This window comes from Bos grunniens, chromosome 4 (genome assembly GCF_055505025.1).
Source record: "Bos grunniens cultivar Pamir isolate PY7600 chromosome 4, Bosgru_T2T1.0, whole genome shotgun sequence".
Taxonomy (NCBI): Eukaryota; Metazoa; Chordata; class Mammalia; order Artiodactyla; family Bovidae; genus Bos; species Bos grunniens.
Window position 1 is genome coordinate 39405344 of NC_141168.1, and position 21957 is coordinate 39427300.

The 21957-nt window shown below is 37.2% G+C and overlaps 1 protein-coding gene across 31 annotated transcripts in view; it reads left to right on the forward strand.

Annotated features, from left to right (window-relative positions):
- Positions 1-21957, forward strand: part of SUGCT (succinyl-CoA:glutarate-CoA transferase) — a 784651-nt gene that overhangs the window by 89114 nt on the left and 673580 nt on the right. For all 31 annotated transcript variants that reach the window (XR_015162296.1, XR_015162293.1, XR_015162297.1 and 28 more), the window contains one exon: positions 18351-18494. Coding sequence is in view for 26 of the 31 variants with exons in the window: in XM_086395998.1 (XP_086252124.1) it covers positions 18351-18494 (144 nt within the window). In the remaining 5 variants the exon portion in view is untranslated. The remainder of the gene's footprint in view (positions 1-18350; positions 18495-21957) is intronic.

Consider the following 21957-nt stretch of genomic DNA (forward strand, 5'->3'; position numbering starts at 1 on the left):
CAGGGATTGAACCTGCACCCCCTGAGTTCAGTTCAGTTCAGTTGCTCAGTCGTGTCCGACTCTTTGTGACCCCATGGACTGCAGCACGCCAGGCCTCCCTGTCTATTACCAACACCTGGAGTTTATTCAAACTCCTGTCCATTGAGTCGGTGATGCCATCCAATCATTTCATCCTCTGTCGTCCCCTTCTCCCACCTTCAGTCTTTGACAGCATCAGGGTCTTTTCAAATGAGTCAACGCTTTGCATCAAGTGGCCAAAGTATTGGAGTTTCAGCTTCAACATCAGTCCTTCCAATGAGCACCCAGGACTGATCTCCTTTAGGATGGACTGGTTGGATCTCCTTGCAGCCCAAGGGACTCTCAAGAGTCTTCTCCAACACCACAGTTCAAAACCATCAATTCTTTGGTGCTCAGCTTTCCTTATAGTCCAACTCTCACATCCATACATGACTAATGGAAAAACTATAGCCTTGACTATACAGACCTTTGTTGACAAAGTAATGTCTCTGCTTTTTAATATGCTGCCTATGTTGATCATAACTTTTCTTCCAAGGAGTAAGCATATTTTAATTTCATGACTGCAATCACCATCTGCAGTGATTTTGGAGCCCAAAAGAATAAAGTCTGCCACTGTTTCCACGGTTTTCCCATCTATTTCTCATGAAGTGATGGGATCAGATGCCATGATCTTGATTTTCTGAATGTTGAGCTTTAAGCCAACTTTTTCACTCTCCTCTTTCACTTTCATCAAGAGGCTCTTTAGTTCTTCTTCACTTTCTGCCATAAGGGTGGTGTCATCTGCATATCTGAGGTTATTGATATTTTCTCGTGGCAGTCTTGATTGCAGCTTGTGCTTTATCCAGCCCGGCGTTTCTCATGATGTACTCTGCATATAAGTTAAATAAGCAGTGTTACAATGCAACCCCTGAATTGGAAGGCAAAGTCCCAACCACTGGATCACAAGGAAAGTCCCAGTTATCTATTTTAAATATAGTAGTGTGTACATGTCAATCCCAAGCTCCCAGTCTATTCTCCCTCTCCTCCCTGCTGGTAACCATAAATTCATTCTCTAAATCTGTGAGTCTTCTTTCAGATTCCACATGTAAGCAATATCATTTATTTGTCTTCCTGCGTCTGACTTACTTCACTTTTCTTATTTCACGTTAGTGACAGAAGACAGGTGTTGGCTACCTACCCCTCCTTAATGTTCTTTTTCCTCCTTGTCTCCCATGATATCAATCTTTCCTGGTTTTCCTCCCACATGTCTGTTCTCTCCTCAATTTTCTTCACGGCCTCCTCTTCCTCAGCCTCCTTTTGAAATGATTGCACCCAGAATTCTGTACTTTGGCCTCATCTATTCTTTTCACTCTTTTATACTCTCTAATACTGCAGTCATCAGCCACATGGGACTGTTAAGCATTTGAAATGTGGTGAGTTTGAATTGAGATGTGCTATTAAGTGTAAAAAGTACATTTCAAAGACATATCAACAAAACCTTGTAAAATTTCTCATTAGTAATTTAAAAAATGGATTGCATTTGGAAATGATAGTATTTCAGATATATTCAGTTAAATGAAATACATTATTAAAGTTAATTATACTGATTTCCTTTTATTTCTTTAGTGTGGCTAATAAAATTTTGAAAATTACATATGTAATTTTTATTTGCTCACATTATGTTTCTATTAGTGTTCAATATGTTCTTCCTAGATAATGTCTCAAACCTACCATGGTTTCAACTACCATATATAATGTTTGGGTGTCAAATTTGTATCTTCCACCCAGATCTTTTTCCTTTGGGTTTTAGGTTTGCATATTCAACTCTTGATTGAATATATTACTTAAACTGAATAAGCAAACAATTCATCAAACTTCTCTTTCCCTTTATTTTATCTTAATTGAAGTACTAACCCAAACCCAGAAGCTTAAACTTCTGTCCAAACATGTACTAAGTCTGATTGGTTGTGTGTTTTAACTCTGTGACTATTTGTTCTGTCATTTTATTCCTACTGCTGTTGACTTAGTTTGGTCCCTGATCTTTTTCATGAAGAATTGCAGTAATTTCCAGCTTGATTCCCTGCTTTAGATCTCAAACTTTATGATTATTACTCCCGTTTAATCTACACAGTGATGCCAGTGATTATTTTAATTTGTATTCACTACAACTGAGCTTGGCGTTTTTTTCTGGAAAGCTTTAAATTACTCCCTATCCTAGTAAGGGAAACAAATAAATAAACCTAACCTTGCTACATGTGTGATATCAGGCCTCCATAATTTGTCTTTGGTTGTGGTCCAGCTTCATTTCTTATCATGCCCTCACATTCATTCTTTGCTTCAGTCATCCAAACTACTTGCAAACTCTTCTCCAAAATTATAAATAAATTTTAAATATGTTTTAAAAGGTTCATAGATTTCTCTGAGAATGTGATGAAGGTTATTGAACCTTTTCTAGAAAATTAACATACAGAATTTTTGCATATAGTTTCAGAGGGATCTTGGAACACTTAAAACTGGGACAAGAACTATTAACCCAAATATGGAAACTCAAACTTCTGTTTATGTCCTTTTGTTTCCCAGGCATTCTTTCTACATTGTATGCCAATTTTCTTGATTGTTTGGTAGCCTTGATCTCTGTTCTGCTAACAATTATTATGTAACAAGTCACCTTGAAACTTAATGACTTAAAACAAGGGCAATCATTTTATTAACTTTCACAGCTTCCATGGGTCAGGAGTTTGGGGAGGGCTCAGCTGGGTGGTTCTTGGAGTTTTGCAAGCAACGGCTCTGGGGCAGCTTGGGGCTGCCAGTCATCTCTCCATGTAATCTCAGGGCTTTTCCATGTGGTCTCTGTGCTTGGGTTACTTTGGGTTTCCTAACAGTAGGTGACCTCAGAGCAGTCAGACTGTTTATATTGGGCTTAAGGCTCTACCAACACAAGTGTTCTGGTAAAAAAGGCAAAGTCACTGATATACATGTTCTATGACACAGTTGTGAAAGTCATACTGTAACCCTTATGCAAAATTTTATTGATTACAAGCATGTCACAAGACCACCCAGATTCAAGGAGAAAGAAATTAGACTCCTTCTGTTGCTGGAGTAGGCAGTTTCAAGATACTAAAAGGGACGTGTGGAATGGGAGATATTACAGCCATCTCTGGAAAATGCAATCTGTCACAGTCTCTCAACATGCTACAAAGAGCAGGTAGGATTTAGGAATAATCCTTCCACTTTGTGGAGAAATCAGTGGACTTTTGTAGCTTTAATCACTCTTTTCTTGACTTTGCAAAAATTGGTTATGGATTAAATTTTATGATCTCAGTATGGACATAATTTTAGTGTCTGAAACTAATTATCAAAGATAGAACCAGAGTGAATGAAACAGAACAGCTATCTCTTGATACATTAGATAGCAATTCAGAGCAAATAAAAAAGGATGCTTTCACTATTTATTCCCACCTTTTTTTTAATTTTATTTTTATTTTTTAACTTTATAATATTGTATTGGTTTTGCCATATATTGAAATGAATCCACCACAGGTATACATGTGTTCCCCATCCTGAACCCTCCTCCCTCCTACCTCCCCATACCATCCGTCTGGGTCGTCCCAGTGCACTAACCCACCTTTTTTTAAAAGATTTTTTTTTGATGTGAATCATTTTGAAAATCTTTATATAATTTGTTACAATAATGCTTCTGCTTTATGTTTTGGTTTTTTGTCCACAAGGCATGTGAGATCTTAACTTCCAGATCAGGGATCGAACTTGCACGCCCTGCACTGGAAGGTGAAGTTTTAAACACCAGGGGAGCACCCTATTCCTACCTTTTCAAATGTGTATTTTAATGACTTGATAATCCATGTAGATTAAATGAATACACTGCCATAGACAGCAGAATGTTAAGTGTTCTGCATGCTGATGGTTTGTTATCATGTTCAAAGGCTGGTCTTAATAAGCCACTGGTTCTATCTAATTTTTGTCATAACTCAATAAGGCTAAAATAATTTTTTAAACCAGATTATCTGTTGGGTTTATGTGGCTTATTCTGGCAACTCCATGCATGTGGTTATCACAACTGCATAAAATATTTGTAACCAGTTTATCTTGGAGGGTTCAGGAAGAATTGTATTGGATAACCTATAGTTCTCGTGTGGACAGATTTTTCATCACAAATAATTTCATTCAAAGTCCATAGTAATGGGGGAGGGAGGAGGGAGGAGGGTACAGAATGGGGAACACGTGTATACCTGTGGCAGATTCATGTTAATATGTGGCAAAACCAATACAATATTGTAAGGTTAAAAAAATATATATAACACACTAAAAAAAAAAAAAAAACAAAGTCCATAGTGTAGTTCTTTGAGACATCATTTATTGATAAGAAATGAAAATTAAATGAAATAGGTAAACTTATAGGGTAGAGAAAGTCCTCACGAGTTCCTCTGTTTTGTTTCTTCTAGGTATGACTTACCTAAATCATTCCAGATATAGATAACTCTTGACTGAGTTATATAAGATTGACTTCAGAGGGGGCCTGTTAAATATAGGATTGTTTATATGCTGATCTTAGTGGATGTGAAAGATGTTTCATCTCAGAAATTAGAGTCATTGATGTTTCGTTTAGATTTGTTTCTCTGATCCATTAGCTCAGAAGCTATAGTGCAGAAACTATAACTGGGAAACTTTTTCTTGAAGAACAACATGAAGCAAAATTACTTTTCAAATTGTTTCTTAGGCCATTCCTTAAAATATCCCAATTCCCCAACCATCCATTCCATTTTCTCTCAGTCTAACCCTGTTTAAACTCAAGAGGACAGCCAGGCCGGATGATATTTTGGGCATCTCACTGTGGGAGCCAACTCAGAATGATTTAGATGGTATTTAATCACTAGACAAAAAAATAGGGTGTTTTGTGTGTTAACGTATCTTTGAAAATTTGTAGTTTTGTCTACTTTTTAATTTAGCAGGCTCTCAGTGAATGGATTCTTCTAGTTATTCTTTGAAGAAGTTTTGGTTTACATTTTCCAGAGTGGTTAAAGTATGTTTCTCTGTAGATGCATTCAATTACTTGCCACTCACTTACATTTTGTAGAACAAACTCTCCTACATCAGAACTGATTATTTCTTACTAACAATGTAGTACAAATGACAAACCAACTCACGCATTTAAAAATTTTGCTTTTGGACTTTCCTGGTGGTCTAGTGGTTGAGACTCTGCATTTCCAATGCAAGGGGTGCAGATTTGATCCCTGGTTAGGGAACTAAGATCCCCCCATGCTGTGCAGAATGGACAAGAAATATAAACAAATAAAAAATTTTGCTTTCTAGGGATTGTCTGAAGAGGAGTGATGATGAACATTGGAATTAGGATAATATATGGAGGCAAGATGGTAGTGAAAAGAACAGAAGCTTTGGGGTCAGGATTCCTGAGTTCTAGTTCTAGTTGTATCTTTTGGTCTCTATGACTTTGACAAGTTAATTTATCCACTAAAATGGGGATACTGTTGGTTCTTGTGAAAGTAAAAGTCACTCATTCACACCCAAGTCTTTGCGACCCCATGGACTATACGGTCCATGGAATTCTCCAGGTCAGAATACTGGAGTGGGTAGCCTGTCCCTTCTCCAGGGGATCTTCCCAACCCAGGGATCGAACCCAGGTCTCCTGCATTGCAGGCAGATTCTTTACTAGCTGAGCCACAAAGGAAGCCCAAGAATACTGAAGTGGGTAGCCTATCCATTCTCCAGCGGACCTTCCTGACCCAAGAATCAAACTGGCGTCTCCTGCATTGCAGGCGGATTCTTTACCAACTGAGCTATCAGGGAAGCACTGATAGCACTGATCGGTACTTACAGAATTATCACTGAGAGTTAAATGTAACCACATATGTTCAGGCACTTTGAAAAGTTGTACGTACATGACATTATGAACATACAGGAGACCTGAAGGTAGTTTATTACTGGCTTACTAAATACAAAATAGTTAAGAATCCAAACCTGGTCATGAAGGCTTAAGAAAAGGCAGTTGAATCCAGTAATGTGCTGGAGGCAGTGGATTGAGGGTCAGCTGATTTGGAGTCTCCTCCCAATGTAGCTTCTAAATGCTTATTACATCTTATACTATTTACTTAACCTAGCTGTTCCTTAGTTTCTCATCTGTAACAAGGATTGCTTCCTCCTAAGGGTTGTGCAAAAAGTTAGTTAGACACTGATTTTAAAGTGTAGTATAGGATGTTGCATTCTGTAAGGCTGATATCTCTAAGTTGTTACCTTTAAAATTTGGAAGGGCAGAAAGCTTTATTATTAGGAAGAAATTCTTAGTGTTAGGTAAGCAAGCATCCACATGGAATCCAGAGAATGGCACAAGTCAGTTTGTTACATTTTCCCATAAGTTGCCTGATGTGCAAGTGAATCAGGAGAATGGACTCTTAGAAAAGAGTCTTAAATCTTTCTTTACTTCCCTCCTCCTGGCATCCCACTTTATTATGTTTTTGGCTTCTGACCTGTGCTTTGTTGGTGTTGAGAAGGAAGTGTGAGTGAGAGATAGATTAGAACTTTGAACCTTTTAGGATGTGATTAATAAAAATGTTCCAGGCTCTAGGTGGAACATCTAAAAACTTGCTCTTGTTGCTGTAGTGCATTACAATGCTAACTCTCTTTTCTTTGTCTCGCCAGGGATCTCTTTGCCAATAAGTAGCAGAGGCTGATCTTTTAACACCTGTATGCTTTGCTGCTTCTCTGCCTCCACTGATAAGAGGAATTAACTATAGAATCTTTTCAAATTCTAAGAAGAGGTGATTTTGGTTGGAGGACTCAGTCACTAAGTCACACAGGTGATAGATTTTTTTAATGCCCATTTATAGGTGAAAAAGTGAAGGTGCTTACAGGTAAATCTACAGCTTTGAGTTTCATGTTTCAGCCATTAAACAGAATTTTCTTCATGTAGAGGAAGTGTTACTCTGTGAAGACTTGCGATTGTCATTATAAGCATTTTTTTTTTTTTTTTAGCATCGATGAATGGTTCGAGTAGATTACTTATTTGGAACAGGAGGTTCAGACACTGTAGTTCCAGACTCTGTACTCATGAAGTGTGAAGGCAGGGACCGTGGTGACCGTGTTCTTCCTATTCATTAAAACCCTTGTGTGACCTGAATATACCATTTTATGTTCTCTGTACTGCTCTATTTCTACTTAAAGATTCTTTTCCTAACTAGGGCTGCAAGTCATACTTACAGTTGCTTTCATAATCAAAATATTACCATCATATTAAGAAACTTAATTTCCTGTTGATTTTTCCCCAAATTGACTTAATTTTAATCCCTCCTTTACCAGTCAGTAATCAAAGTCTGTGAATTCAAATTTCTAAGGATCTTTTGAATACATACATTCCCTCTTTCCTCTATCTTGATTGAGGTTCCCATATTGTCTCTCTCCCCTGAGCCATTTCAAATCTTTCTGGAGGGTCTTCTATCACCACCCCAAGTTTCTTTAAAAAGTCACATTTATACAGTCTTTTATACTCATAAAGTGCTTTTTTATACAACTTTTCTTTAATTTTCATGCCAATTGATGAAGTATATTTTATTACCAACATTTTATAATTGAGAAAAAACTAACAAAGGCTCAGAACTTCCCAAAGCTTATGCAGTTAGTAAATGGTCAAATTCATATTTCAGAAAATAGATCATTGAAAAAACTCATGTGCCCCAGAGTAACAACAAAATTTTCTGTAGGTTGCATTTGTATAATGAATGACTCATTGTGAAATAAAAAATATGACATAGAGACATGGATGTATTTAAGAATAACTTTTTATTTTGGAAATGAAACCAACTTCTTTTAAGAAGTTTTAATGTTTTTGTTTTATGAAGTAATTAGGTTGAGTAATAGACTAAGGAGAAAAATGCTTGGTGACCTTTCAAATTTATGCCTGTTTATTAACTATCTGCCAGCACTGATTTAGAGTTTCTTATGCACTTTTTAACCAAAGTTTTAACAAGTAACTTAGAAAAACATCATTTTTCCTTTTCCCTTCTCTCCTTTCTTTCCTTTAAAAAATCTATTTCATTTGGCAAACTCTGAAAGTAGTGAGGATAGATATGGGGAAATACAAAATGTTCAACACTCTTAAATTGTATCTGGGAAATAATCTTTTTTATATTCTTAATTTTTTAATTAAAGAGATTGTGCTGTAAAGGAAACAAATGAACACCTTTACAGGTGAATAGTTTTTTTTACTGCCTTCTTCTCTAGACTGAATAATTTTCTAAAATTTTATCAGTAAAAACCACAAACATTTCTGCCATTTTGAAACTGTCAAATTTTATTTTTTAAAGAAATAATTCAGATTTTATGTTTCAAGTTTAAAATTTAAAGGCAATTTTATACTTAGAGAAAAGTTGCAAGCATAGTACAGAAAGTTCCTATACCCTTCATCTGGTTTCCTCTAATGTTAATGCTTTACAAAATCATAGTATTGGGTTGGCCAAAAAAGTTTGTTCAGGTTTTCTGTACCGTTTTATGGAAAAATCTGAACAAACATTTTTGCCAACCCAATACAATGATCAAAACTAAAAATTAACAGTGGTATGATACTATTAGGGTTTCCCTGGTGGCTCAGCAGTAAAGAATGCACCTGCTAATATAGTAGATGTTGTTCAGTTGCTCAGTTGTGTCCAACTCTTTGCAGCCCCATGAACTGCGGCATGCTAGGCTTCCCTTTCCTTCACTATCTCCCTGAGCTTGCTCAAATTCATGTTCACTGAGTCACTGGTGCCATCTAACCAACTCATCCTCTGTTGCCCCCCATCTCCCCTGGCCCTGAATCTTTCCCAGCATCAAAGTCTTTTCCAGTGAGTTGGCTGTTTGCATCAGGTGGCCAAAGTACTGAAGCTTCAGCTTCAGCATCAGTCCTTCTAATGAATATTCAGGGTTGATTTCATTAAGGATCGACTGGTTTGATCTCCTTGCTGTCCAAGGGACTCTCAAGAGTCTTCTCCAGCACCACAGTTCGAAACATCAGTTCTTTGGTGCTCAGCTTTCTTTATGGTCCAGCTGTCACATCCATACATGACTACTAGAGCTTTGACTGATGGAAAAACTAGAGCTTTGACTAAAAGAACCTTTATTGGCAAAGTGATATCTCTGGATTTTAATACACTATGTAGGTTTGTCATTGCTTTCTTCCAAGGAGCAAGCCTGTTAATTTTCTGTCTGCAGTCAACATCCGCAGTAATTTTGGAGCCCAAGAAAATGAAATCTGTCACTTTCTATAGTTTCCCCATCTATTTGCTGTGAAGTGATAGGACTAGATGCCATGATCTTTGTTTTTTGAATGTTGATTTTTAAGCCAGCATTTTCACTCTCCTCTTCCACCCTCATCAAGAGACTCTTTAGTTCCTCTTCACTTTCTGCCATTAAAGTCGTATCATCTGCATATCTGAGGTTGTTGATATTTCTCCTGGCAATCTTGATTCTAGTTTGTGAGTCTTCCAGCCCAGCATTTCACATGATGTACTCTGCATATAGAGGCTTCCCAGGTGGCACTAGTGATAAAGAACGCACCTGCCAATACTGGAGACATAGAGATGCAAGTTCAATCCCTGGGTCAGAAAGATCCCCTGGAAGAGGGCATGGCAACTCACTCCAGTATTCTTGCCTGGAGAATCCCGTGGGCAGAGGAGACCGGTGGCCTACAGCCCATGGGGTTGCATAAAGTTGAACACGACTGAAATGACTGAGCACACATGCATTCATTCTGCATGTAAATTAAATAAGCAGGGTGACAGCCTTGACGGACTCCTCACAGTTCAATCCCTGGGTGGGGAAAATCTCTTTGGGAGGGAAATGGCAACCCACTCCAGTGTTCTTGCTGGGAAATCCCATGGACAGAGGAGCCTGGCAGAGTTCAATCTGTGGGGTGGCAAAAGAGTTGGCCACAACTTAGTGACCAAATAACAACAATAACAATGATACTATTAACTGCACATTTCATTCAGATCTACCTAATTTTTCCACTAATGTTCAGGTTTTACTTATAATGAGTTTTTAATACATGTGGTATGAGTTGGCAAAAGAAAATAACATTGAAACAGTGAGAATGGAGAAATACACAAATGAATATGTAAAGTGAGTAACTGGGAGGACTCTTAATATTTTTTATATTGTACTTTGTCCTCTAACTATAACTGTATGTCTTAACTCTTAAGTAGAATCTTCTTCTTGTACCTTTGTTGATGATAGGCATACTCGTTTTAGCTATTTAGGAAAATCATCACAAATTGTTCTTACAAAGGCTACATTAACTTAATATACAAAGCAGTTCCTAAGTGACCATGAAAAAAATCATTCTACTGTTGATTATTAGAGTTAAAATTTAGTAAAATAAAAATATTGCTTGATTTCCAGAAGTCTACATATCAGTTTAAACCCACTTCTTCCAACAAATTATAATGAGATTCTAGGACATATTGCTTAACAAGGTCAGTGATGACCCATTTTTTTATGTTGTATTTCTACTTTTTATATTAAAAAGCACACAAGTTAAATAGACTTGTGTCTATAGATACAAGACAAAATATATAGACAAAATATTTTGATGCATATACAACCCATGTAGTAACTGGCTGTGCCTGAATTACCCATTTATCCTCAAATACATTTATTAAGGATTGTGAGGGATGAATTCCTATACCCATTGACATAAAAAATTGTTCAATCACTAAATCGTGTCTGACTCTTTGTGACCCCAGGAACTGCAGCACTATAGGCTTCCTGTCCTTCATATCTCTCAGAGTTTGCTCAAATTCATAGTTTATTGAGTCAGTGATGCCATACAAACATCTCATTCTCTGTTGCCCCCTTCTCCTCCTGTCCTCAATCTTCCCCAGCATAGGGTGTTTTCCAGTGAGTCAGCTCTTTGCATCAGGTGGCCAAAGTACCACTCCATTTTTCTTAGACTTGAGGAGAAGAGATGCACTGGCTTGCACTGTCACAGCATTAGGGTTTCAATGGGGCTCCAGATATAGAGCTCCATTTCAAGCGTATACACAGCCCCTTCTCTGATTCTGCCTGATTGCACCTGGGAATACTTAGTCATTTGACAGCCGCAGTGTGGTTCTCTGTGGGGTTTCCTGCCTGCTAAATGGTGATTTATTTTTACTTCCTTATTCCTCTGGCATGCTGACAATTCTTAGATGACAGGAATGTGATTATGAAGGATTTCCAGTGTATGAGCATAGTCATCTCTGAATTATACTAGAATACGAACAGGTATGTCCTCTTTAATTATTGTTACCAAATCAGATATGCAAATGACACCACCCTTATGGCAGAAAGTGAAGAGGAACTCAAAAGCCTCTTGATGAAAGTGAAAGTGGAGAGTGAAAAAGTTGGCTTAAAGCTCAACATTCAGAAAACAAAGATCATGGCATCCAGTCCCATCACTTCATGGGAAATAGATGGGGAAACAGTGGAAACAGTGGCTGACTTTATTTTTCTGGGCTCCAAAATCACTGCAGATGGTGACTGCAGCCGTGAAATTAAGACGGTTGCTCCTTGGAAGAAAGGTTATGACCAACCTAGATAGCATATTGAAAAGCAGAGACATTACTTTGCCAACAAAGGCCCGTCTAGTCAAGGCTATGGTTTTTCCAGTGGTCATGTATGGATGAGAGAGTTGGACTGTGAAGAAAGCTGAGCACTGAAGAATTGATGCATTTGAACTGTGGTGTTGGAGAAGACTCTTGAGAGTCCCTTGGACTGCAAGGAGATCCAACCAGTCCATTCTAAAGGAGATCAGTCCTGGGTGTTCTTTGGAAGGAATGATGCTGAAGCTGAAACTCCAGTACTTTGGCCACCTCATGAGAAGAGTTGACTCATTGGAAAAGACTCTGATGCTGGGAGGGATTGGGGGCAGGAGGAGAAGGGGACGACAGAGGATGAGATGGCTGGATGGCATCACCGACTCGATGGACGTGAGTTTGAGTGAACTCTGGGAGATGGTGATGGACAGGGAGGCCTGGCGTGCTGCGATTCATGGGGTCGCAAAGAGTCGGACATGACTGAGCGACTGAAATGAATTGAAACAGCCTTGCATGAAATATAACTTCTAGAGTTCCACTAAATATATGTTCTTTTGTTGTTGTTGTTCAGTTGCCCAGTCGTGTCTGACTTCTTGTGACCCCATGGACTGTAGCACACCAGGGCTCCCTGTCCCTCACCATCTCCCGATGTTTGTCCAAGTTCATGTCCATTGCATCGGTGATGCCATGCAGCCGTCTCATCCTCTGATGCCCTCTTTTTCTTCAATACAAGAGACTAGTTCTTTAGCAGGCCTTTAAAAAGATTTTTAAAATTAATTTTATTTTTGTTTATGTTTATTTTTCTGTTTTAATTACCAGCATCATGATGGTATTAATATTTAAACAATGAAACAGCTTTATGGAGACATAATTCATGTACCATACAATTTATCCATTTAAAGTGTGCAATCCAATGTTTTCTAGTATATTCACAGAGTTGTGCAATCAATTTTAGGACATTTTTATCATCCCCAGAAGAAACTCTAGGCCCATTAACAGTACTCCCTATTCCGTCTTGCTCTCAGCCCCAGGTTCTACTTTTTCTCTCTATGGATTTGCCTATTATGGATGTTTCATAAAAATGATATATAATGTGTGACATTTTGTGACTGTTTTCTTTTTCTTAGCTTAATGTTTTCAAAATTCTTCCATGTTGTAGTATGTATTAGTTCTTCATTTCTTTTTATTGCCTAAAATATCCTATCATATAGCTATACCACACTTTATTTATACATTTTTCAGTTGATGGATATTTGGGTTATTCCCACTCTTAGGTTACTGTGAATAATGCTGCTATGAAAATTTGTGCACGTTTCTTGGGGGAACATATGTCTTTTTGTGTGTGTGTTAGTCGCTCAGTCGTGTCTAACTCTTTGCGACCCCGTGGACTGTAGCCCGCCAAGATTCTCTGTCCATGGGATTTTCCAGGCAAGAATACTGGAGTGGGTTGCCATTTCCTTCTCCAGGGGATCTTCCAACCCAGCGATCAAACCCAGGTCTCCCGCATTGCAGGCGGATTCTTTACCAGTGGAACCAAATATATCTAAAAAATCAGTGCCAAATTGAAGATCGTGAGGATTTACTCCTATATTCTTTTTTAAAAAATAGTTTTAGCCTATATGTTTAAGTCTATTGTCCATTTAGAATTAATTTTATATATAGTGGGGCTTTCCTAATAGCTCAGTTGGTAAAGAATCCGCCTGCACTGCAGGAGACCTGGGTTCGATCCCTGGGTTGGCAAGATCCCCTGGAGAAGGGAAAGGCTACCCACTCTAGTATTCTGGCCTGGAGAATTCCATGGGCTGTATAGTTCATGGGGTCGCAAAGAGCTGGACACGACTGAGCAGCTTTCACTTTATATGTAGTGTGAGGAGGGAGTCCAACTTCATTCTTTTAAGCACTTTTTGAGGACCGTTTCTGAATTATACTTGGTATGCTTGTCAAAACTGAAGGTGAGAATTTCCATTGTCTGTGTTTCTACCTGGGCTATCCACGCGGTCTTGTTTACAATAGCTTTGTAGTAAGTTTTAAAATGGGAAGTATGTGTCCTCCAACTTTGTTCTTTTTCTAGATTGTTTTGGCTATTCTTTGTCCCTGAAATTTCCATATTAATTACTTTCTAAGACACCTAGGATTTTGATAGGTGAAATTGCACTAAATCTGTAGATCAATTTGAGAAGTATTGCAATATTAAAAAATTTGAATCTTTTGAAACATGACAGTGAGGTGTCTTTCCATTTATTTAGATCTTCTTTAATTTCTTTCAACCATATTTTGTAGCTTTCAGAATATGTTTGTATTTTTTTTGTTAAATGTATTCATATTTTAGTTTTCTTGATGCTATTGTAAATGAAATTGCTTATTAATTTCATTTTTGGTTTATTTATTCTTTACTGTGTAGAAAAAATATTAATTTCTCTATGGTGCCTTATATCTTGCAAACTTTCTAAACTCACTTATTTGTTCTAAGAATTTTCTTAGTGGCTTCCTTTGTATTTTCTGTATAAATAAGTATGTCACCTGCAAATAAAGTTAGTTTCATTTCTTTATTTCCAGTCTTTTTTTTCTTCCCTAACTGCACTGGTTAAAACCTACAGCATAATGTTTAATTGAAGTGATGAGAGCAGACATCCTTGTCTTGTTCCTAATGAGGAAAAACATTCGGTCTTTCACCTTTAACTATGATTTTAACTTTTCTTCACATTTACCCTTTAAGGGCTTGAAGAATCTTCTTCTATTCCTAGTGTGTTGGTGTTGAATATTTTATCATGAAGGGTTTTATCTTATGTTTATCTTGACTGTTGTAGTTCAGTCGCTAAGTTGTGTCCACCTCTTTGCGACCCTGTTGACTGCAAACATCCCAGGCTTCCCTGTCCTTCACCATATCCCTGAGTTTGCTCAGATTCATGTCCATTGAGTCAGTGATACTATCTAACCATCTCATCCACTGCTGCCTCATTCTCCTTTTGCCTTCAGTTTTTCCCAGCATCAGGATCTTTTCCTATGAGTTGGCTCTTCACATCAGGTGGCCAAAGTATTGGGGCTGCAGCTTCAGCATCAGTCCTTCCAGTGAATATTCAGGATTGATTTCCTTTTTTTCTATTTATTCTTTAGTCAGTTTCAGTAGTTTGTATCTTTTTAGGAGTTTGTCCATTTCATCTAGGTTATCAAAATTGTCAGTGTATAATTCTTCATTTTATTTCCATATAATACTTTTTATTTATGCAAGTTGTTAGTGATGTCCAACTTTCATTCCTGATGTTAGTAATTTGAATAGTCTCCTTTTTTCTTGGATGATTCAGCTAAAAGTTCATCAGTCTTACTGATCTTTTCAAAGAGCCAACTGTTCATTTTGTTGATTTTCTCTGTTGGGATTCTATTCTGCATTTCATTAGTTTTGTTCTAATGTGTATTATTTCCTTCCTTTTGCTTGCTTTAGTTCAGTTTGCTCTTCTTTTTCTGATATCTTAAAGTAGAAAACTAGGTAACTGATTTGAGATCTTTCTTCTTTTTTAAGTTGGTATTTACAATTCTTCTTCTTTTTTAAATTGGTATTTACAATTCTAAATTACCTTCAAATACTGCTTTAGCTGCATCCATAAATACTGGTATGTTGTGCCTTTATTTTTATTATCTTGAAGTATTTTCTAATTATATGATTCCCTCTGTTACTGGTGTTTTGGGAGTACACTGTTTACTGTCCACATAGTTTTGAGTTTCTCCAATATGCATGTTATTTACTCGAAATTCATTTCATTGTGATCTGAGAACATATTTTGTATGAAGTCACTCACTTAAAATTTATTTCAGCTTGTCTGATGGTCTAGGATATGGTCTGTCCTAGAGAATGTTCCATGTGCACTTGGGAATGTGCATTTTATATCTGTTAGATATACTTGGTTTATAGTGTTGTTTAAACTTTTTATTTCTCTTTCTAATCCTCTGTCTAGTTGCATTGTCCACTATTCACGTTTCAGGTTTGACATCCCTACTAGTGTTCCTGCAGGGTTTATTTCTCTCTTCCGACCTGTCACTTTTGCTTTTGGTATTTTGGTGGTTCAATTTTTGGGTGCCTGTATGCTTTTGTTATACTTCCTCGTGCATTGATTCTTTTTTTGTTATAAAATCTCTCTGTTTTTCTCTGGTAGCTTTCTTTTTGTTTCTTTTAAGCCTATTTAGTCTGATATTCATATAGTCACTCCAACATTCTTATGTGTGCTGTTTGCATGATATATTCATTCCCATGCTTTTATTTTCAGCCTATTCATATCTTTGAATCTAAAAAGTGTCAGCAAGTTTCTTTACCTGAAAACAAAACTCTTTTAAAAAAAATTGGATTATAATTGCTTTACAATGTTGTTTTAGTTTCTGCTGGACAACAATGTGAATCAGCTGTATGTATACATATATCCCCTCCTACTTGAACCTCCCTCCCCTCCATCCCACCACCCTAGGTCTTCTTCACAGAGAGCAAGCCTCTTTAAATTAGTATTTCACGTGGCAGAAATTGTCGTTTTTCAGCAGTGGCAATTTTGTTTCTAATATATGGATGACAATGTTTATTTAATAGTCAAACATCTCACTATTATGCTGGATAATGTAATGATGTTTTTAGAATATTAGGTATAGTCTCTGCTTTTCAGGAAATTTAAAATATAATATAAAGGATTTATTATCTTATTTGTCCCTATTTGTCTGAAAAGTATGGCAGAGAAAATGTGATTATATTAATATTATAGTGAGAAAGCAGGTGATGTCTATAAACTTAAGTTTGAACTCGCCTCTCACTTTTAATATATTAAAGTCTTAAATCCAAATGATGGTATTAATTTTAAATTTATGGATTCATGCCATTAAAAGTTTTGCCAGTAATAATAGAAGATTCCCAGAAATTTCCAGTTTTTGTAGCACTATCTTCCTTGAAATTGTGTTGACAAGCAGGGGGAAAAAATTGTTTATTCACTAAGTTGTGTCTGACTCTTGCAACCCCATACACTGTAGTCCATCAGGCTCCTCTGTCCATGGGATTTCCCAAGCAAGAATACTGGAGTGGGTCTCACTTACTTGCTTTTGACCTATTCAGCTGTATTGTAAGATGATTAGCATAGTTTGTGTATAGATTTCAGAAAAGGAAAAATTAGCTTCTGAAAATGACTGAACAACAGCTGGAATTAATGAATAAGGAGGTGAATGAATTAATATGTCAACCAGGTGAACTGTGAAATGTAGGTTTTATAGGCATTATGTGCAATGAAAGACTTAGCATAATTCAAGGTAGTAAAAAATAGAAACTGACTCAATAATGATTAATAATAATGTTGATAAAAAATTTGATAGCTAATTTTTATGGATACTTTTTGTTTGCCTTGTTCAGTCACTCAGTCATGTCCAACTCTTTGCGAACCCATGGACTGCAGCATGCTAGGCTTCCCTGTCCTTCACCATCTCCCGGTGTTTGCTCAAACTCCTGTCCATTGAGTCAGTGATGCCATCCAACCATCTCATCCTCTGTCATCCCCTTCTCCTCCTGCCTTCAATCTTTCCCAGCATCAGGGTCCTTTCTGATGGGTCAGGTCTTTGCATCAGGTGGTCAAAGTACTGGAGATTCAGCATCAGTCCTTCCAATGAATAGTCAGGGTTGATTTCCTTTAGGATTGACTGGTTGGATCTCCTTGCAGTCCAAGGGACTTTCAAGGGTCTTCTCCAACACCACAGCTCAAGAGCATTAATTTTTTGGCGTTCAGTCTTCTTTATTGTTCAGCACTTACATCCGTGGACTGAATAGTCCATAGGGTAGCAAAGGGTCGGATACGACTGAGCCATTTTTACTTTCACTTTTCTCACACCCATACATGACTACTGGAAAAGCCATAGCTTTGACTAGATGGACCTTTGTTGTCAAAGTAGTGTCTGCTTTTTAATGTGCTCCCTAGGGCTTCCCTGTTGGCTCAGCTGGTAAAGAATCCACCTGCAATTCAGGAGACCTGGGTTTGATCCCTGTGTTGGGAAGATCCCCTGGAGAGGGGAATAACTATCCACTCCAGTATTCTGGCCTGGCGAATTCCCTGGACTGTATAAACCATGGGGTAGCAAAGAGTCGGACACAGCTGAGCGACTTTCACTTTCATGATTATCATAGCTTTTCTTCTACAGAGCAAGTGTCTTTTGCCTGGTACTATTCTGATATCTTTACATATCAGAATTCAAGGATTCTGATTCAAGGTCAAGGATTGGATTGTCAACTAAGACTGACATAAATTGAAGATGTTAATTAGTATTAAAACTTTACTTAAATATTTTGTCATTGTGAGGGCTTCTCTCAATGTCTAGAAGCTGCTTCTGCTTCTCCTGTGCCTTTTGATTGCTTGACTCTTTGAAATTATAAGTAATATATTTACAGTATATTTATCATATTTCTGAACCCACCCTCTACCAACCAAACTAAACAAAACCAAATGCAATAAAATATTTTCAAAAACATGTCTGAAGTTCCCTCTTAATATATTTTACAGTGGGAAGCTTTTATTTCATTTGGTTTTGTTTAGTTTGGTTGGTAGGGGGTGGGTGGGTTGAGAAATATGATAAATATATAGTAAATATAAATACATTCTTGCCACCAACAGATATCCACAATAGCAGTTTGTTGTATTTCTTTTGTGTGTATGTGCACATGATATACAATTCTTTCTTTTATTTGACCTTAGAATATTTGTGAATTTATATGATGGTTTTAATTTTCAATTTGTGTTTTCCTTCACCCAACCCTCAAATCAGGATGGAGATCCAGTTCGTCCAGGAGTGGCCATGACTGATCTTGCCACTGGCCTTTATGCCTACGGAGCCATTATGACTGGATTGATACAAAGATATAAAACCGGAAAAGGACTGTTCATTGATTGTAACCTACTGTCATCCCAGGTACCAATCCAAATAACATTTCAGATAATGGAGGAAAAACCTATATCTGTGTTATATGTTTTCATATTAAATCCTGTGGTCATGTGCAAAAACAAAAAACAAAACAAGAGGAACTGCTCCTCCTCCCCAAAAAAAAACCCAACAACAGCAAAAGCTGTTCTGTTTTTGTGTCCTTGATGTTGTAATATTAAAATCAGTGGACCACAAAAATTTTGTTTTAATGTGAATATTGCTGTGGAACCAGAATTCTAAAGACTGTTTTTATTAGGTCTGTTACTATTTTTGAGACAGAAATGCAGTTGTCATCTTTTTTGTGCCATAGACCATTTGGGTAGTCTGGTGAAGTCTATAGACCTTTCCTCAGAATTATGTTTTTGAATGCATAGAATGAGATATTTAGAATTACAAAGGAAGCCAATTATATTGAACTGCAGTTCTTTCAATGTAAAAGCCAAATTGTGTTATAATAGTACGTATGATTTTTCATTAATACATTAAAATAGAATTATCTATTAGAGGATTCAATAACCATTGCAATTTTAAAGTAGTGACTGAAGTAACTATAATATGATAAGAAAATGTGCTTAGTATTTACTGGTAATCAAGTCATACTTAGGCACTGCTCATACTCCTGTGGTTTGTTGCCCGTGTTCATAATGGAACAAAATGCTAAATTTACCAACAAAGGTTCATATATTCAAAGCTGTGGTTTTTCCAGTTGTCATGTATGGATGTGAAAGTTGGACCCTAAAGAAGGTTGAGCGCCAAAGAATTGATGCTTTTGAATTGTGGTGTTGGAAAAGACCCCTGAGAGTCCCTTGCATTGCAAGGAGATCAAACTAGTTAATCCTAAAGGAAATCAATCCTGACTATTCATTGGAAGGACTGATGCTGAAGCTGAAGCTCCAACACTTTGGCCACCGGATATGAAGACCTGACCCATTAGAAAACACCCTGATGCTGGGAAAGAGTGAAGGCAGGAGGAGAAAGGGATGACAGAGGATAAGTTGGTTGGATGGCATCACTGACTCAATGGACATGAGTTGGAGCAAGCTCTGGGAGATGGTGAAGGACAGGAAAGCCTGGCGTGCTGCAGTCCATGGGGTCACGAAGAGTTGGACATGACTGAGCAATTGAACAACAACAACATACTCCTGTGGTTTGTTGCTTACGTTCATAATGGAATAAAATGCTAAATTTAATTTAGAGGTTAATGAAAATAAAGGTATATATTTTTTTCCATTCAAGTTAATTACTTCCCAAAATTCTTTCCATAAGCTCCAGATTAAAAACACTTGGTCTGTATTGCTGTCAGTTATGTTATGCCAAGCGCTAAGCGCTAAGCAGGTAGAATAAAAGGATTATTGAACTCACTCTCAAATTGACATTTTGCCTACTTTTCACTGGATGAGACCTAGATGTTGTACTGTATGTGAAGGTTGCTTCTGAATAATTTTTCAGGGAGAGGAAAAAAAGAAAATATCTAATTTGTTCAAGGAGACATTTTAGTAAGGGAAAAAATACTTCATAGAAACCTCAGTTGGGAATTTCAGATTTAAATGGCATTCATGGGAAAATAGTAAACTTGGAACTCTCCTTTGGAGACTTTTTGTTTTCTTTTAGACAAAATTAAGGTGGTATATAGAGGCAAGAAACATTAGTATGGTTGAAGATAAATACTATTAATGGGTTTTCATTACTAGCTTTGAGTTACAGTCAGAGTTTTAATGGTTATATAAAAGAGTGAAAGAACTCTCTCCAAATGAATGATCTATCTCCTTAGCAGAGAGGCAGAGGTTAGGTATGGAGTGAAGTTGAAAGTCTTTTCTTCCCTCCCTTAATTTTATAGCTGCAAGGAACCTGAAATAGGTTAAGTCACTACATAAAAATTGCACACCCAGTAAATATGGAATCCATGAAGGTTTCATGGGTTTGTGACTTATGCAGTCACAGAAGGCACTGGGCTTAGTTTAAATGCTCTGCTGTCACTGCCTTGAAATTCTTAATAATTTTAAAAATTGGAATATAATTGCTTCATAATGTTGTGTTAGTTTCTGCTATACAATGAATCAGCTATATATGTGTGTATATATATATACACACACATATCCTCTCCCTCTTGAGCCTCCCACCAGCCCCCAACTTAGGTCATCACAGAACACTGAGCTGAGCTCCCTGTGCTATACAGCAGCTTCCCACTAGCTATCTGTAATAGTTTTTGTTTTTTTTATTTTTTTTAATTTTATTTTATTTTTAAACTTTACATAATTGTATTAGTTTTGCCAAATATCAAAATGAATCCGCCACAGGTATACATGTGTTCCCCATCCTGAACCCTCCTCCCTCCTCACACCCCATACCATCCCTCTGGGTCATCCCAGTGCACTAGCCCCAAGCATCCAGTATCATGCATCGAACCTGGACTGGCAGCTCGTTTCATACATGATATTTTACATGTTTCAATGCCATTCTCCCAAATCTTCCCACCCTCTCCCTCTCCCACAGAGTCCATAAGACTGTTCTATCTGTAATAGTTTTTGAATGAGAGGCCCTACATTTTTCATTTTGCCTCAGTACTCACAAATTAAGCAGCTCGTTCTGTATTTGAGGTTCTACTTAGGTCTCCTGATCTCTACCTGGACTGCTTTTCTTATAGTATATCAATTCTTAACCTGGGAAAAAAATTTCTTGTAGAGTATTATAGAGTTTAATTCTCTTCTGACACCTAACACAGTGATTCACAATCTGGAGGTGTGTGCTTCCCTGGGGGTGGGAATGAAGGTGGGTGAAGTCACAGGTGGGGCTGTTTCAAAGCGAGAGTACACTAAGTACAGACTCACGCATACTTAGAGTGTGTGTCTAAATCTGTTGTTTGCGTTGCTCCCTGAGGCTGTAAGTTCCATGTGTGCAGGAATAATGTTCATTTTTATTTATGTCTGTAGCCTTTTCAAAGCCCAAGTATTTGTCAAATAGCAGGTCTACCAATCTTTGGAGATAAGTCAGAGAACCACTGTTACCAGTGGATATGCCTTATATCCCTTAGATTTGCTAGGGAAAATTTGAAAAAAGTAGTGAACGATTGACTTAGGATAAGAACTTGATAAACAACTAATGATGAAATGATTTGCTTTTGGTGAACACAGTAGCAGTGATTTAGCCTATTATGTTACAGGTAACCCAGTCAAAGGTTGCTAAAATCACTAGTGTATTTAAGACTCATTAGATCTCTTTTAATAATTGACATAGAACATTATATTAGTTGCAGTGTAAACATGATGATCTGGTATTTGTATATATTGTGAAAAGGTCGTCATAATAAGCCTAGTTAGCTTCCATCACTATATAAAGTTACAAATATATTTTTCTTGTGATAGCTTTTAAGATATACTCTTTTAGCAACTTTCAAATGTGCAATATAGAGTCACCATGATGTACTTTATGTCTCCTTAACTTTTAAATTTTA